Genomic DNA, 17,866 nt, shown 5'->3' on the forward strand with positions numbered 1-17,866 from the left:
TAGTATCTGATACACAAGTTGATCAATAGATTTTTGTTAAAGAAATTGACTAAATTTAAGCCTTTCATAAGTGTGTTTGCAGAAGTTGTAAATCTGAATATGATTTTTTATTCCAAGTCCTAAACACCGATTTTGCTACTGTATTTAACTGTGTAAACATAGATTAGTATATGCTGCTATAGCTAACTACCATTTATGACAGGGACAGCAGCATATACTAATGTGCGTTTATGTAGTTGTATGTAGTTACATAATATATAGTTACATGAATTAATTAATGTTAGTTAATAGTTAACAATAGTTAATTTACACAGTTATATAAGTGCCATTTTTGGCTTAGTTTTAATGGAGAAAATGTGTTCTGAGTTTAAATCTAGGTACTAAAAATAAATTTTCTAAGTCCTAGAGAGTAGCAGCTGTATCAAAAGTAGTACTAGCACAGAGTTTCTCAGTCTTAGCAGTACTAACATTTTGGGCTGCGTGATTCTTTGTTGTAGCATTTCCTGTACATTGCAGAATGTTTAGCAGTATCTCTGGTACTAGATGCCCACTAGATGCCAGTAGTACTTACCCAATTGTGGTAATTAAGAATGCCTCCAGACAGTACCAAGTGTTCTGTGAAGGACATATTGCTGCCATCTGTTGAGACCCATACAGTAGTCAGAGGGCTAAGTAATCTGCACAGGAAAAAGTACCTTGTTAGGTCAGTTTTTCTCTACCCTTAAAAAGGGACACTGCCATGCGTTTCTCCATGGTGATAGAAGCATAGATTCAGTGCTTGGGCTTCTTCATTTGAAACCTGTTTCTTTTTCTCTCTTCCAGGATTTTATTTAAATTCAAGTTAGTCAACATATGGTGCAGTATTGGTTTCAGGAGTAGAATTTAATGATTCATCACTTAAAAAAAAAAAAAAAGAGGTTAGAGTGGGAGAGAGCCAAAGCATAAGAGACTCTTAAAAACTGAGAACAAACTGAGGGTTGATGGGGGTGGGAGGGAGGGGAGGGTGGGTGATGGGTATTGAGGAGGGCACCTTTTGGGATGAGCACTGGGTGTTGTATGGAAACCAATTTGGCGATAAATTTCATATATTGAAAAAAAAAATATATATATATATATAAAACAAAAATAATGATTCATCACTTAATATATAACACACAGTGCTCATCCCAAGTGCTCTCCTTAGTGCCCATCACCCATCTAGTCCATCCCCTAACCCACCTCCCCTCCAGCAGCCCTCAGTTCTCTATAGTTAAGAGTCTCTTATGGTTTGCCTCCCTCTCTGTTTTTATCTTATTTTGCCTTGCCTTCCCCTGTGTTCATCTGTTTTATTTCTTAAATTCTACATAGGAGTGAAATCATATATTTGTCTTTCTCTGACTGACTTATTTCACTTAGCATAATACACTCTAGTTCCATCCATGTTGTTGTAAATGGCAAGATTTCATTCTTTTTGATGGCTGAATAATATTCTGAAACTTGTTTGTTTCTTAACGTGTTGAGTGTTAATTAGTCAAGGCCTTAAGAAAATGTGGTTTGAAAACCTTTATTTTTTGACCTTTCCAAAATTGTTCAGCTGCTCTGCTTTAGTTTTCCTGTGTCTGGAAGACATGAGCAGGACCTCTATAGGCAATTGTTGACTAACCAAAGCCATTAGTTGTATCAGTATGTTTCTGATGTGAAGTAAATGAGCTATTCTGTTGTCTGGTTGTATTCTATTCCATAATCACTAGCTCAAAATTTGGTGCATATTTACAAAGGCATTCATTACAGAGGTAAGTAGGTATTAGTATGATTGGATTGATGAAAGTCTATTAAAGAAATTCAAAACTGAAAAAATGTTTGCCCTGCTGGAGAGATATCCTTAGAATTTTAGTTTAAACTCTACCCTGATCTGATTAAAACACTACTTCCGTTGGACTCAAAAGGCCATGTGCCTGGTTCCTTAGTTACCTCAGTTCTCTTTGCTTCATCCTTGCTTCTCATAGGTTTCTTTTATTTCTCTTGGCCCTTGTATTAGTCACGGTTCTCAGAGAAACAGAAACAATAGAATGTATATATAGATATAGATTAGATTATAGAGGTAGATACAGGTATAGATACATAGGTATACGTAGATTTATTTTGAGGAATTGGCTTACATGATTGTGGTAGCTAGCAAGATTGCAGTTTATAGGATGGACTGGCCAGCAGGCCGAAGACCCAGGTAAGGGTTGATTGCTTCCACCTGAGTGTGAAGATAGTCTGAAAGCAGAATTCTTTCCTTCTGAGCACTTCAGTCTTTTCTTATAAGGCCTTCAACTGATTGGATGAGGCCCACCTACATTATGGGGAGTGATCTACTTTACTCAAAGTCTACTGATTTAAATGTTAGAGTCTACAAAAATCTAAAAACCACCTTCAGAGCTACATCTAGACTGGTGTTTGACCAGGCATCTGGACACAGTAACGTAGCCAAGGTGACATAAAATTAACCATCACAGTCTTTGAGAATGTTACCCTCATTAGAGTCATTTCAGCTTTTTTTTTTCTTTGTCAGTCCTACATTTAGAAGAGTCTAGTGGCATACTACTGCATTATTATATATAAATGAATTGAAGAGGTTTTTTTCTTTGTATCTATGTATTGGATTCAGGGAATCATTTTGTAATACCAATTCAGTATGTTAAGATTTGGATCTTAATGTTATGAAATAATCGTATCTATTATGTAATAATTTCTAAAAAAGGATGAAGTAAAAGCATTGTGCTAGAGCTGTGGATTGTGATATTTTCTATTAGTAAAAAGTGAGTTATTCTTTGGACATGTTGAACAGATGTATCAAAGTTTTAGAAGATTAAAAAGGGAGCAAAGCATATTTTGTATGTAGAGTTTTTTCTCTAGTGTATCTCATCCTTCTTAAACTATCAAATTAGGGGGGCACCTGGGTGGCTCAGTTGGCTAAGTGTCCGACTTCAGCTCAGGTCATGATCTTGCGTATCATGAGTTCAAGCCCCGCATCGGGCTCTGTGCTGACAGCTCAGAGCCTGGAGCCTGCTTCGGATTGTGTCTCCCCCTCTCTCTGCCCCTCCCCTGCTTGTGCTCTCTCTCTGTCTCTCAAAAAATGAATAAATGTTTAAAAAAAATTTTTTTTAAATAAACTATCAAATTAGAAACATTGACATGTTCTCTCTCTCCCTGTCTTTCTGCCCCTCCCCCACTCATGTTCCCTCCCTGTCTCTGTCTCTCTTTCTCAAAATAAATAAAGAAGCTTTTAAAAAAGTGGTGGTGGGGACGCCTGGGTGGCTCAGTTGGTTAAGCAGCTGACTCTTGATTTCAGTTCAGGTCATGGTCTCATGATTTGTGAGTTTGAGCCCTGCATCAGGTATCACACTGACAAAATGAGGCCTGCTTGGGATTCTCTGTCTCTCCCTGTGTCTCTGCCCCTCCCATGCTTGTTCTCTAAATGAATAAATAAATAAACTTAAATAAACTGACATGTATTTTAAATGAGAATGTACTTAGCTGACTTGTGGTGCTGCCATCTTCTTAGTGCCACCTTCATTGAGACAAGTATGCGAGGTAGTTGCTTAATGGAGTGCAGTAGACAGAGCATTGAACTAAAAGGTAGCACATATGGATTCGAATCCCAGTTTCTTCACTGTGAGACTCAGCAAGTCTCATTCGTTTCTTTATAAGGAGAAATGATTACCTAATTACCTCAAAGGATAGTGTTTATAAGGATAAAATAACCTATGGAAACAGTAAAATAGAAAGGCGCATGTAAGTGTGGTATGGTATTACTACTTCTGGCTCTCCTAGATTTCTGAAACAAATAACATTAGTATCTTCTTGAGAAAATTTTAATGCAGGTTTAAATGAAATATGAATATGAATCCTATAGTCTTCTAATGTGTTCACTCTGAGAATGAATATATATTTGATAAAGACTCACACAGGGAAAGTAAATGAGGAATGGTAAATGAGTGATAGAATAATTCATGGTAAAGTATAAAAATGGTATATTTTTTAATTTGAGAAGTGCTTTTGGCATTATTTATTCCTATTAGAGTTTATTTGTAAAAATACTGCTAACATTGCCTCCTTATTTCAGAGGAGTTGTGAGAATTTAGGTAATTTTAAGTGTTAATTTACATGTTGCTTGAATCTGGGAAATGGTAGATGTTTACACTTTAATCCAGGTATTTTTTTGAACTTTAAACAGGTATTGCAGGAATAACTGAAGCAGTTAAGGAGATTACATTGGAGAGCAAGGTACTGGTTAATTAGTTACATTTCTAAATTCAGTGTTGTAATTATTTGCATAAATATATTCTTATTCAAGCTTTTTAAAATTCGAGTTATTTTTTTCTCCTCTCACTTTTTTATACGACCATATCAAAACTACTCCTTCTCAGTGCTTATCTTCCTAAATCTGTGTATGATAAAATTTTTTTTTTCAGATTGTAACTGGTAAAAACAACTAATTTTCACTAATTGGGAAGGCTACTATGCTAGTTTAAAAGAAATGTTTTTATTTTTAAGTATAAAATTTTCTGTGAATAGAAGTTTTTGAAGAGGTTTATGTACTTAGTGATTAGTAGCTACTAATTTCAAATTTTGTAGTTTAAACATTGTCTTAAGTAATTTACTCATTCCCTCTGTAATCTCTTAATTTATTGTTGTTTTCAGTGGAAGTTTTTGTTTTTGAAAATTTAAAGGTAAATTTTAACATCATCCAGAATGGATTTTGACTGAGTGGGAGCTAAATCAGTTGAGTTTTATTGTATGGTTTATTGTGGGGAGAGGGGATAAAAATCTGTAACGGGGTGGAATTTTTCTGCTTGAAAATTTTCAGTTAATTCAAGCTAACTTTATTATAGAAGCTTTTCATTTCTAAAGAGAGGATGATTGCAGCTGTCTTCATATTTTTATATTTGAAATAATATGAAAAATACAAAATGCCTTTATTCTTTTCTTTATTATTTTGTTAATAGTCAGATCTCTTAGAGAGCAGAATGTTTGGACAGAATAATTGCATTTCTTTTGTCCTTAGGAAACACTTGGTACAACATTTGCTACAAGTTTAAGATACTCTTTTTTGTGTGTTCTTATCATTTAGATCTTTTGGGATTCATAACTGAGTCTTAACAGGAAGGGTTAGAAACTAAAACAAGTTTTCTTTTTGTTTTGTTTTGTTTTTTTAATGTACAGTTTTATGCTTGCTAGGGATTAAGGTTCAGTTCATTGGCCTGAAAATTCAGCCTTTTGAAATTCTGGTTTTTGGAGAGTTTGAATGACTGAAAAACCCCAAAATGGCTTTGGCTACTTTAGAAAATCTTGTTTACTCTGGCTGTTAATTATGTATCCTTCAGCCTTTGGGGATGATAAATGGCAGTGTAGTATGGGGTAGCATTTTATGATAGGTTGATGATAATTCTTGAAAGAATTGTTTATAAATGCAGTAGTGGTCAATATGGTACTTGATATCCCATCTAACATCCTTATGTCCTACTAAAGTGTAAATACTTAGAATAATGGACAACTGGAATATATCTTTCCTGTCATTTCCTATATAATATAGAATTTATGTTATTTTTCATAATTTAATGCTTAGAATATTTGTTGTCCAGACCCAAATATTAATCTTTCTTGTTGATTTCTACTGTATTCTGTTTCAAGTATGATCACCATGACATCAACATGATTAAAATTTCTCTTAACAATCACTTTGTCAGATATTGGCTCTTCTAATAATTACCCAGATATTATTTTTCTTCTCTGGTTTCACATTTTGAGTGTAGTAATGATACATACAATTTAAGCTTCTAGTGGTAAATAAAATCTTCCCTAAGTAAAATTACGAATTAGGTGAAACTAGATATCCAGGATTTTTTTTTTTTTTTTTTACTTTACTACATTGACTTCACTTTTTTAGAATATTGATTTTGTGAAATAATTCTATATTAGGCTTGTCTTTGGTTAGCATTATTCTTTTATTCTAGTGCAAATATAGGTTAAAAATTGAACTGAAATCTTACATATTATAGTAACTGTAGAGTCTGATAATTTTACTTAATTCAACTGAAGATATTGTTAACAAATTAGAACATAATGTTTGATTTCTAATAAGTCTAACTTATAAATGTATTGTGATTTATAAAATATGCCTTTTTTTTCTTTTAAATTATGTGTGTAAGTTATAACTATGAACCAGTTTCCTAATACTAATGAATTGGTTAAATAAAAATACAGTTTTTTGGAAGTGCAACTGACAACTATTTTTAAATGGAGAGCTTAGGTGATTCTTGGTACTTCTATAATACTTTTATATTTTTCAGTCACAGCACTTAGCATATCATTTTTAATATTTGGCTTATGGGTTTGTCATCTCCAGTGGAGTAGGAGTTTCTTGAGGATAAGAACTGTCTTTACCACTCTCATTTTCATGGTGGTTTGCACTGTGCTGATGCATGAGTGCTCAGTGTGTGAACTAATGGACATAAGTGACTTTAAATATACTTATTTTCAAAGGACAGTATAAAACTTCAAGATTGCTCAGCAATATGTGAGGAGGAAGAAGAGGAAGATGAAGGAGAAGCTGCAGATATGGAAGGTATTTGTGTTCTAGATTTGCTTTAATCACACTAGAATATGGATTTTGGAGTATTTGTAGTTGAGGCGGACAAGAATTCTACTCCATTGTGTTCTAGATTTTAACATTTAGCAGCCTACAGAGGCTTTTATTTAAACTTAAGTAGTGCAGAACTTACCTTATCTTGGACTCTTCTACTTTACCTAAGGCATAGCCTTGATAGCATTATTTCTAGTGGGATACATCTTAGTCATAAATCTTTAACACTGGGGACAGCTCTAATTCTTTTTTTTTTTCTTTAATGTTTATTTCTGAGAGAGAGAGAAAGCCTACACATGTGGGCACATGCTTGAACAGGGGAGGGGCAGAGAGAGAGGGAGACAGAGAATCCCAAGCAGGCTCCATGCTGTCAGCGCAGAGCTGGATGCAGGGGTCAAACTCACAGACCAAGAGATCATGACCTGAGCCAAAATCAAGAGCTGGACACTTAACCCACTAAGCCACCCAGGTGCCTGCTTAAAAGCTAATTCTTGAAAACTATTTCAGAGCAGAGCAAAGTGTGCTCTTGTATTATGCATTTACTTTTCTTCTTTTGACCAAATACATAGAATTTATGGTGAGATAGAAATGTTCTGTAGCACGCAGAAGTGGAAGATGGTGCCAAGGAGAGTCGAGGCGCTGTTAATAGCAAGTGGCGTTTGCTCATGAGGAGATGACGCGTAGCTGAATTGCCAGCATAGTCTTGACTCAAAGTACTTTTCTGTTTTGTTTCCTAAATTACTTTTGAGTCGTCATGAAACCTAGCTGTATATCTGTTACTGAATTCTAGTGAGAGTTTTGTCCTTATTTTTGTGGCAAACACCCATTCTTGGAAGAAATCTGTATGAGTTACTTGTAACCAGAATTGCTCACAGCAGCCTCACATACCACCCATCCCAGTGATTGACTTCTGTATCTAAACCTCCAGTCCAGATCTCCTGAACTTCAGAGGTACTTGTGTAGTTTCCTTTGTACCTGGATGTCTCATAATTGTCAGAACCACCTTCTTGCACAAATACTTTTGTGCATTCCATCTGTCTGAATGGTGTACAGTTATCCAGGCTGGGGTAGAGGGTAGGAAGAATACAGTGAAGAAAGCACTGTTTTTAGAGTACAAGTTGTGGGACTGCCTTAAATATCTGACCGACAGCCTTTTAGTGTGTTTGTGACATTTCCCTTGGATAGAGCTGAAGAAAAAATTGCTGTGTGTGGAATTTTGTTTAAAAAACTGTGTTGATGGTATAGGAGGTAATATAATAATTAATATAACAGGCAGTTTTCATTAGTCAGCAAATATTTATTGGGCAATATAGTATCTATGTAGCAGGCACTGTTCTTGGTGCTAGAGATAAAGCAGTAGACATCTTACGGAGCTTATATTCTAGTTATGGGAGACAAAAAAAAAACAATAGATAAGCAATATACTTTATTAGGTGGTTATAAGTATTAGCAAAATAAAGGAGGGGGAGGGGACAGAGAGTCTTGGGGAGGGATGAGTACTATTTAAAATAGGTTGATCAAGAAATTCATTGAGAACATGAATTTTAAGTAAAAGCCTGGCAGGAGGTGAGTGAGCAAGCTATTTGGATATCTGAGGCCCTGAGGAAGGAGCTTGTGTGGCTTATATAAAATACTGTGAGCAGGGGCACCTAGCTGGCTCGGTCGGTAGGGCATGTGACTCTTGATCTCGAGGTCATAAGTTCAAGCCCCACATTGGGTATAGAACTTACTTTAAAAAAAAAAAAAAAAAATCCTGTGTCCAGAGATGAGCGAGGGCAGAGAAGTAAGGCATGGAGTCAATGAGGTAACCTTGGGACCAGATCATGTAGGGCCCTGGCTTTAACTCAGTGAGATGAGAAGCCATTGGAAGGTTTTTGTAACTAGAAGAGCAACTTAGAATAAGATTTACTATTTTAACAGAATCACTGTAATTGTTGTATTGAGAACAGGCTGAAGGGGATTAGGGACAACAGGATACTGTTTGGATAATCTAGGCAAGAAATGATAAGAGCTTGGGCTCGAGTGGCAACACTGACAGTGATGAGAAATAGACTTCTGGACATATTTTGAGGGTAGGGTCAAAGGGATTTGCTGCTGAGTGGGAAGTGGCACGGGAGAGACAGAGTAGCCAAAGATTTTTGGTGTGAGTGTCTGGCAAGGTGTCTTGAACTGAGATGAGGAAAATTGTAGGACCAAATAGCTTTGGAGGGGGAGTTTAGGAGTTCAGATTTAGATGTGTGCTGTTTGCCACGTACATTAGTCATTCCATTGGAGCCATAAGTAAAGAGTTAGATATTGTGAGCAGGAGTAAATTTGGGGATCAGTAGCATTTAAAGCCATTCAGACTGGATGAAATCATCAAGGGAGTAAGGGTAGATAGAGAATAGACAAAGTCCAAAAACTGAGCCCTTGGTTACTATAGAGTTTTTTTAAAAGAAAAGAAAGAAAAAAAGGAAATAAAGTTGAGATGAAGAAGAACCAAGCATAGAAGTTAGTAAAGGAGAAGCCACTGAGATGAGAGGCAAAGCCAAGGAAAGTGTTCAGGAAGGTGGGAATGAATCATCCAGATGGTCTTGGAAGGTCAGTTAAGATGAAACCTGGGAATTTACCCCTGGATTCAGCAAAGAGGAAGTCACTGATGATTTTAATAAGCACACTTTATGCAATTATATAAACAGCCTTATGTTATACAGTGGAGTCACTGAGGGTTCTACAGTATCATGCCATTTGGTATTGCTAATAGACAGTAGCGTGGACCAAGCCTTGCCATGCTGATGTTCTCTGGCTTTGTCAGGTATAGTGCTGCTTTGGAAGTGTGGAATTAGCCCACTCATACCTATTCAGTATCTTCAGTTAAAAACAAAAGCAGGCGTGCCTGGGTGGCTCAGTCGGTTAAGCGTTCGACTCTTGGTTTCGGCTCAGGTCTTGATCTCATGGTTTCGTGAGTTTAAGCCCTGTGTCAGGCTCTGTGCTGACAGTGCAGAGCCTGCTTGGGACTCTCTCTCCCCCTCTCTTCCCCTTTCCTGCTCATGCTGTCTCTGTCTCTCTCAAAATAAAAAAGTCAATAAATAAGTAAATAAAGTAAAAACAAAAGCAAAAACCCAGGTTTTGAATGATACTCTGAAGTAGTATATGTTATTTGGTTTAAGAAATCTTGTACTTGATTAATCTTTTGTTGCTTTTTATAACAGAATATGAAGAGAGTGGATTGTTGGAAACAGATGAGGTTTGTAAATTGAGTTTTTAGTTAACTTTTACTGAATAAACTTGCTGATTAATATTTCTAATAGTATCTTGATCTTTCCAGTAAACTTTTATTTATATGTTTACATTGGTTATAGCGTATAACATTTTAGCTTTGACTTTTAAGTTCTATTTGTTTTTGGAAAAAAATACAAGGTGGGAAAATTACCTTTTCTAAATTGTTACATTCATACAATTTTAACGGCTATAAATTTTTCTCCATTATTGCTAGGCTACCCTAGACACAAGGAAAATGGTAGAAGCTTGTAAAGCTAAAACTGATGCTGGAGGTGAAGATGCTATTTTGCAAACGCGAACTTACGACCTTTATATCACTTATGATAAATATTACCAGACACCACGGCTATGGTTGTTCGGCTATGATGAGGTACAAACAGAAAATATATTTATAATTTTTGGATTTACTTCCTTTGTCATTAGGTCCATGTGTATATACTGTGACCTTTTAAATTTTAGAAATCATTTGTTTTATAATTTCATGATTAATACTGAACTTGATTCTTATTTTAAAGAAACTATGAATTATTCAGTGTGACAATAACACTACTAAGAATTAAACAGAAATAATCTGCTACATATTTATTGCTTTGTTATTGAGGTTATTCATTCATAATGTAAGAGAAATTGAACTTAGTTTCTTATATTAAATTTTGGGGGCATTACATTTGTTGCGTACATAAGACATTTACAAAATGATCATGTTGCGTGTGTTTTTTTTCCTTAAGACGGAAAACCTTTTTTTTTTTTTTTTAACTTGTTTACGTAATTGAATTAAGGGATAACTGAAATAAAATCAACTTGTTTTAACATGTATGTCATTCTTATGACTATAAATGGGAAAATAAAAAAGTAAAACAAAATAGGCCCCAAAGATGAATTAAAAAGTTATAAAATTGTTTCGACAGCTATGAACTTACTTTTTTGTGGAATCTTTACTGCAGCTGAAGTTATATAACCTTGGTGTACAGACTCCTTCCTCCTTTCCCTAGTATAAATAAATTGTAATTTCTTCCCCAAAGAGTCTGGTGATTCTAAATAGTCTGTAATAGTGTATTGCAGGTGATATGGGAGGAGGGATATATCTATTTTAAACATTGAAGTTTAGGCCTGAAATTTTTTAAGTGTTTTTTGTTTGTTTGTTTTTGTTTTTGTTTTTTGAGAGAGAGCGCAAGCAGGGGGTGGAAAGAGGATCTGAAACAGGCTCTGTGCTGACAGCCGCCAGCCCAATGTGGGGCTTGAACTTCTGAACCACGCAAGATCATGACCTGAGCCAAAGTTGGATGCTCAATTGACTGAGCCACCCAGGTGCCCCAGGCTTGAAAGATTTTAAACAGTGATTTCAAAACATTTTTTATCATTTCAGCAAAGGCAGCCTTTAACAGTTGAACACATGTATGAAGACATCAGTCAAGATCATGTGAAGAAAACAGTGACCATTGAAAATCACCCTCATCTCCCACCTCCTCCTATGTGTTCAGTTCACCCGTGCAGGTGTGTGTGTGTGTGTGTGTGTGTGTGTGTGTGTGTATTGTGTTGTGTGTCCATAAGGATTTATTACTTGAGAGTCTGTAAACAAAGTGTCCTAACAGAAAAGTTTAATAAGCAAGTAAAATTCTCTTTTGTCTTTTTTAGAAAGGTTCTTGTGCTTAAATATGTAAGAACAAAGGAAAAAGACCAATTTATTTTAAGTTTAATTAATAAGACTATTTTTTGTTCTCTTTGTGTGTTTAGCTATAGTGTAGTATAGATCTTTGTGGTTTTACTGTTTTCAGCTCCAAGAATAGTTTAGAAGATGCTTTTTAGATTAAAAAGTACTCATCATTTAGACATGGTTTGCCCTATTGTGATAAATCTTGCTATGAATGTGGAGTATAAAGTTATCCTTGTGTTTTTTATTTATCTCCTTTTATTGGTTAGTGAAGGAAGATGTATTCAGAGTTTCTATTTTCCTTTAGTCTCCAGTTAAGAGATATTCAGCCCTACTGTTTGGGATTTTCTTTGCATCATTGTGTTTTCTTAGGGCCAAGTAAGTGAAGCGGGCTCTATATGCACAATTTACTCTGTTATTTCTAATGGGTAACTCTTACAAATCACTGAGAAATTCTGGTAACAATATTTTTTGGATGAAAACTTTGGTATTCCATTGACTAATTAGATACAACATTCTAGTTTTTAAAAATTCTTAGTATTTTCTTCTTATTTTTTGCAACCTCTTTGTCCTCATACTTTATCCAATAGAAAGCCTAGTTCATTTTTCCAGTTTATTTATGTCAAGAGTTGTTAATATTGCTAACTGAAAAGTAATTCAAGAGTCATTAGTTTTAGTTTTGAATTATCTGAAAGGTTTTCATTTTATTTTGTTGCCTTCTCTGATGGTTTGAGGTTTTAGGATGGTGCTTATCAAACTGAGGCATGTCTCTTTCTTAGCTGTGTTAGGGAAAAGAGATAAGTAATTTAACTGGTAATTAATGTTAAACGTTTTAATAAATGGCTGTATTATACAATGTAAGTAGCAAAAAGTTGGGGGCCTATAAGGTAAGATTTCAAGTACATTTTAGGCCTGGCCATGGGCCACCTCAGATTATGTTTTTGGATTCTCAGGACTCTGAGAATCTTTTTTTTTTTTTTTTTTTTTTTTTTTAAACTGTATTTTATTTTTATTTTGAGAGAGAGTGAGCAGGGGCTTATTCTCAGCTAAATATTTGAGCAGCTGAAATCCCAGCATTGTAAATATGTCTTTGTTTTTTTGTTTGTTTGTTTGTTTTTTTTTTTTGATTAGCTGTTACCATGTAGGTTTTTTGAATTTGCCTGGTATAATTCTTGTTTCTTAGAGCACATAGCCCTTGCTCTGCAATTATACCCTGGCATGGTTTCCCTTTTCTCTAGTTTTCTGCTGCACTATCCCCCAAACTCCTTCAGCCCGCATTGTAGGATAGCTAACTAGTGCCATTGTGTTTATGACTACCATAGCTTTTAAAATTTAGCCTGAGCTCCAGTAAAATATTCTACATGACTCAACAATCTGATTTGTTTGGGAATAGGAAGGAGAATATTTTATAATATAACTATTACGTTAAAATTAATTTACTGACACTAATAAGGTAGATTCCTTGCTTTTCCTATTTTGATCTAATCTATGCTGATAAGATTTATTTATTCTTTTGCTTTTAGGCATGCTGAGGTGATGAAGAAAATCATTGAGACTGTTGCAGAAGGAGGGGGAGAACTTGGTGTTCATATGTATCCTTACCTGTGTATGTCATTAGTGGCACATTGGCTCCTAGGATTGTTTTCCTCTTTGGGACATGTAGTATAATGTTAATGACACAGTACCTATAACTTGTTTTAGCCCCTCATATCTGGAAGTCTTAATGGGAGTCTTTATTTAGAAAATGCCATATTGTGATAGTTATGCTTTGTCCAGATGATGAGCACATGTTCCTTGGTGCTCCCATCAGCCCTGCCTTATGACAGAACCTCGGTCAGTGTGTTTGTCTAGGTAGCAGCTTGCTAGTTGCTTTTGTTTGTGGAAGAGGCAATGGCTAAGAGTATGTCAATATAGAACCATTGCTCTTAATGGAAAAAAACGGGCAAAAAGAAGAGTAACCTACTAATTTAGAGGATAACACATGAGTATCTTTTCCCTAAGTATATTTCCAGTTTAACTATTATTAAAAAATGTGCTTCCCATCAGGTAAAAGTAAAGTTAGGTTGTGTCATTCTGAGGTCTCTGAAACAGAATTCAGCTTAATAGGTTAATAAAAAGTAAAGCACACGAAGTATATTTCATATATTCTTAAAATATAGTATCTTTTTTATTTTAAGAGCACCCTTCTTATATCTTACTATGGTTTTCCTACTTCTGGGGTTGACAAGAATAAACTAAGTAAACTGCTGGATCCTGAAATACATGTACCCATAGCATGGATTTGGCAAAAGCAGCCAAAGTCAATAATGTAGATGCCAAATAGTTTACATAAGTTTGGTGCTAGATTGATATAACACTTGGTTCTTGCCACTCAGTGTTAGATGTAGACTGTGAGGGGTCACCCCTGTCTTAGAACTGTAAAGGACCTAAAAATTGCTAATAAAGTGTGTCCCTCAGAAGAACACTGGGCTTATTTGACACTGAAACAAACCTGGAACCCTCGGACCAAGCCAGTCTGATTCCTGAAACCCTATTGCGCATAACTTGAGCATTCATCTCTGTGTTGGAGACTGGGTAGCGACTTGTAACACTCTGTGTTTAATAATTGAGTCATCAGTTCCCCCAATAAAAATTAAGGTCTTAATATTTTCAGGTGCAGTGGAACATAGAAAAAAATTCAGGATTTTATTAAACACAGTCTAGTGTAGCAGATTGTATGGCAAGTACATACACTAACTACAATCAGTCCTTATGGAGGGTTTCCACTTAATTATTTTTTTCTCTTTTGCTTCAGTGCTTTTATATTTTTTACCCTATGTTATTTTCTAACAAACTAATAGGCAGTAAAGGAACCATTTCCCACTCATTTAAACATGAACAACCTTGTTCTCACTTTTATATAAAAAAAAAAAAAAAATGGGCTCATGCAAACTCATACTTATTAGGAAGTTTCACATTTTAATACTAAATGGGAGTAGGTCAAGCAGTCTTCAAGTTACAGAGAACCTCATGTTGAATAGACAAAAACTTCCATGAATTATTTTTTAATATACTTAAGATTTTGTCTTATGTATTTTTTTCTGAGAAATTGTTTAATAAGGATAATTACAATGTTAGCTTAAATCCTAGTACTGTTTACCAAACAATTTTCCTTAGCTAAAGACCTTTAGGTATCTTCTAATTTTCTTGAAGTTCGTACAAGCTGTCATTCCAACAATAGAATATGACTACACAAGACACTTCACAATGTAACGAAGAGAGCATAGAATTTATCCTAATTACTGGTTCTGATTTTTAAAGAATTAACCCATAGATGTGACATTGACCATATACACCAATATGTACAATTTCTCTAATAAAGGGACTTATATGTTTATGCATTAAATAAAAAAAGTTCCACTACCAGCCTTATTTGTTTAATAAAAATGAGTGTAAAGAGACTGTTTTTCTTGCTTCTTATCAAAAGATGATAGTAGTATTTTAGAACTCTGGAAATGGGGGCTACCTGGGTGGCTCAATTGGTTAAGCATCTGACTCTTGATGTCGGCTCAGGTCATGATCTCACGGTTCCTGAGATCGAGCCCAACGAGCTGTCAGTGCACAGCCTGCTTGGGATCCTCTCTCCTTGCCTCTCCCCTAATTGTGCTCATCCTCTCTCTCTCTCTCTCTCTCTCTCTCTCTCTCTCTCTCTCTCTCTGTCTGTCTCATCTCCCTCTCTCAAAATAAACATTAAAAAAAAAATCTCTGGAAATTGCATGGTAGAATATTAGAATTTAAAGGGATCTCTTGGTTGTATCACATCAGTGTATAGATCTGGATGTAGAAGTTCAGAAAGGTCAAATGCATTCTACTGTGGGACAACTAGGGAGAAGGACCAGAATGCCCATTAGGATATTCTCTTTGTACTTTGCCTCTTGGCTCTGTTCTTTCCATTCTGCATATAATGGAATGGCTAACCCTGCCTCTAAGGAACTTTCCTTGTTTTGTTGTTGCTGTTTTCTCATCATTCAAGAATACTCTCCTTTTTTCAGCGCCCCTTTACTTTTCTCCTCTTCCCATTTGTAGTTCAGTTCTTTTATTGCAAGGAAACCTCCATTATAAAGATAATGTTTTGGTAGAGTTAAGATGCTGTCTGATAGGGTGTCATGGAGATACAAAAATGAGCATCATCGAATACACTTCAGATATCCTGCTTGCTCATAAAGCCAGCCAGCTCTTTTCCTTTGTTAATCTTCCAAACTGATTTTACTGAAGTGTTCTATTTTTGAATACCTTTAATCTAAATTATGTCCATTATTAGATATTATCACAGTCAGCACTTTTTCCCAGTTAGTCTTAATATAGATAACCTCAAATCTTTTCAAGTAAAGGTCATATTTATTTCAGTCACCACTAGGTGGCATAAGCCATTTTGTTGGTCAAACCTTTTTAGTTTCAGTAATTTTTCCAATTGAAATCTTTGTATAGATCCGTAATACATACAAAATGGATGTGTTAATGGTATGAATGTGTTTTTAAACTCATGAAATTTTTATGAGAACAATAATTGTATTGATGAAATTTGGATCATGGATGACCATCTTAAAGCCTTTGCACCTAATTTACTTTTTATATTAGCTTCGTGGTGGTATTTTTAAACTCTGATTTGTATAAATAGTAGCAAATGGCAATAGTTTTCTTTATTTTTTAACTTTATTTTGAAATAATTTTATATTTACAGAAACATTACAAGTCCTGTATACCCTTTACCCAGCATCCTCTGTTGTAACATCTTATGTAACCATGATGTTTATCAAAACTAAGAAATTAACATTGATACACTATTAACTGCAGGTTTTATTCACACTCCCCCGAGTTTTTTTTTACTTAATGTCTTTTTTCTGTTCCAGAATCCAATCTAGGATGCACTGTATTTAGTTGTCTTAAGTCTCTTCCAATCTGTGACTATTTCTGTCTTTATCTTTCATGATCCTGATAGTTTTACAGAGTAATAGTCAGAAATTTTGTACAATACCCCTCAATCTGGATTTATCTGATGTTTTCTCATGATGAGACTGAGGTTAAAAAATTTGGGAAAGAATACCACAGAGCTGGTGTGCCCTTTTAACATTATGTTAGGAAGCAGTTGATTAAGGTGGTGTCTGCTAGATTTCTTTCTTTCTTTCTTTCTTTTTAATGTTTGCTATTTATTTTTGAAAGCAAGACAGAGCACGAGCAGGGGAGGGGCAAAGAGAGAGGGAGACACCATCCAGAGCAGGCTCCAGGCTCCGAACTACCAGCACAGAGCCCGACGTCGGGGCTCAAACCCATGAGCTTAGATAATGACCTGAGCTGAAGTCAGACTAGGTTTCTTAATTTCAAATTCCAATTGTTTATTGCTTGCAATACAACAGACTTTCATATACTGATGTGTTCTGTATCCTTGCTAATTCATTTTTAATTCCTGTTTATTGCAGGTCCTAAAGATTTTCTATATAGACAATCATATCATCTGCGTATATAGATAATTTTACTTTTTTGTTTCCAATCTATGTGTCTTGTATTTTTCTTACCTAATTGAACAGTATAGTGTTGATTAGGAGTAATGTGAGTGGACATCCTTTCCTGTTCCTGATCTTTGGGAGAAAGCACTCAGTTTCTCACCATTAAGTAGGATGTTAGTTGTAGCTTTTTGTGTTATGCCTTTATTAGGTTAAGGAATCTCCCTTCTGTCCCTAGTTTGCTGAATTTTTGTTATAAGTGTTAAATTTGGTCAAATTTGTCTTCTGTATCTATTGAAACAGTCATATAGTGTTTTGTATTATGCCTGTAAAAAAGGATTACATTGTTTATTGAGATAGCCTTGCATTCCTCAGATGAACCACATATTTTTATTATGACCGGATTCAAATTTGCTGAAATTTTATTTATGAATTTTACATTTATGTTCATGAGGGTTATTGCCAATGGTTTTCTTCTAATGTCTTTAATTTTGATTTTGGTTTTCCAGTAATGTTAGCCCAATAGTATGAGTTGGGAAGTGTTGCCTCTCTATTTTCTTGAAGACATTGTGTACAAATAGAATTTTCCTGTGAAATCATCTATCTGGGCCTGGAGATTTTTGGGGAAGTTTTTTTTTTTGTTTTTTGTTTTTTAATTTTTTTTTTTTTAACGTTTATTTATTCTTGAGACAAAGAGAGATAGCATGAATGGGGGAGAGTCAGAGAGAGAGGGAGACACAGAATCTGAAGCAGGCTCCAGGCTCTGAGCTGTCAGCACAGAGCCCGACGTGGGGCTCAAACTCACAGACCATGAGATCATGACCTGAGCCAAAGTCGGATGCCCAACCAATTGAGCCACCCAGG

The 17,866-nt window shown here is 35.2% G+C and overlaps 1 protein-coding gene across 1 annotated transcript in view; it reads left to right on the top strand.

The window, feature by feature from the left end:
• Positions 1 to 14,962, top strand: part of ATG3 (autophagy related 3) — a 26,876-nt gene extending 11,914 nt beyond the window's left edge. The window contains exons 6-12 of the mRNA XM_058731422.1: positions 4,202 to 4,251; positions 6,511 to 6,592; positions 9,802 to 9,836; positions 10,086 to 10,241; positions 11,238 to 11,365; positions 13,046 to 13,114; positions 14,693 to 14,962. Coding sequence (XP_058587405.1) covers positions 4,202 to 4,251; positions 6,511 to 6,592; positions 9,802 to 9,836; positions 10,086 to 10,241; positions 11,238 to 11,365; positions 13,046 to 13,114; positions 14,693 to 14,774 — 602 coding nt within the window. The 3' untranslated portion in view covers positions 14,775 to 14,962. The remainder of the gene's footprint in view (positions 1 to 4,201; positions 4,252 to 6,510; positions 6,593 to 9,801; positions 9,837 to 10,085; positions 10,242 to 11,237; positions 11,366 to 13,045; positions 13,115 to 14,692) is intronic.
• The last annotated feature ends 2,904 nt before the right edge of the window (positions 14,963 to 17,866 follow it).

The sequence above is a fragment of the Neofelis nebulosa genome, chromosome 5 (assembly GCF_028018385.1).
Source record: "Neofelis nebulosa isolate mNeoNeb1 chromosome 5, mNeoNeb1.pri, whole genome shotgun sequence".
Classification (NCBI taxonomy): domain Eukaryota; kingdom Metazoa; phylum Chordata; class Mammalia; order Carnivora; family Felidae; genus Neofelis; species Neofelis nebulosa.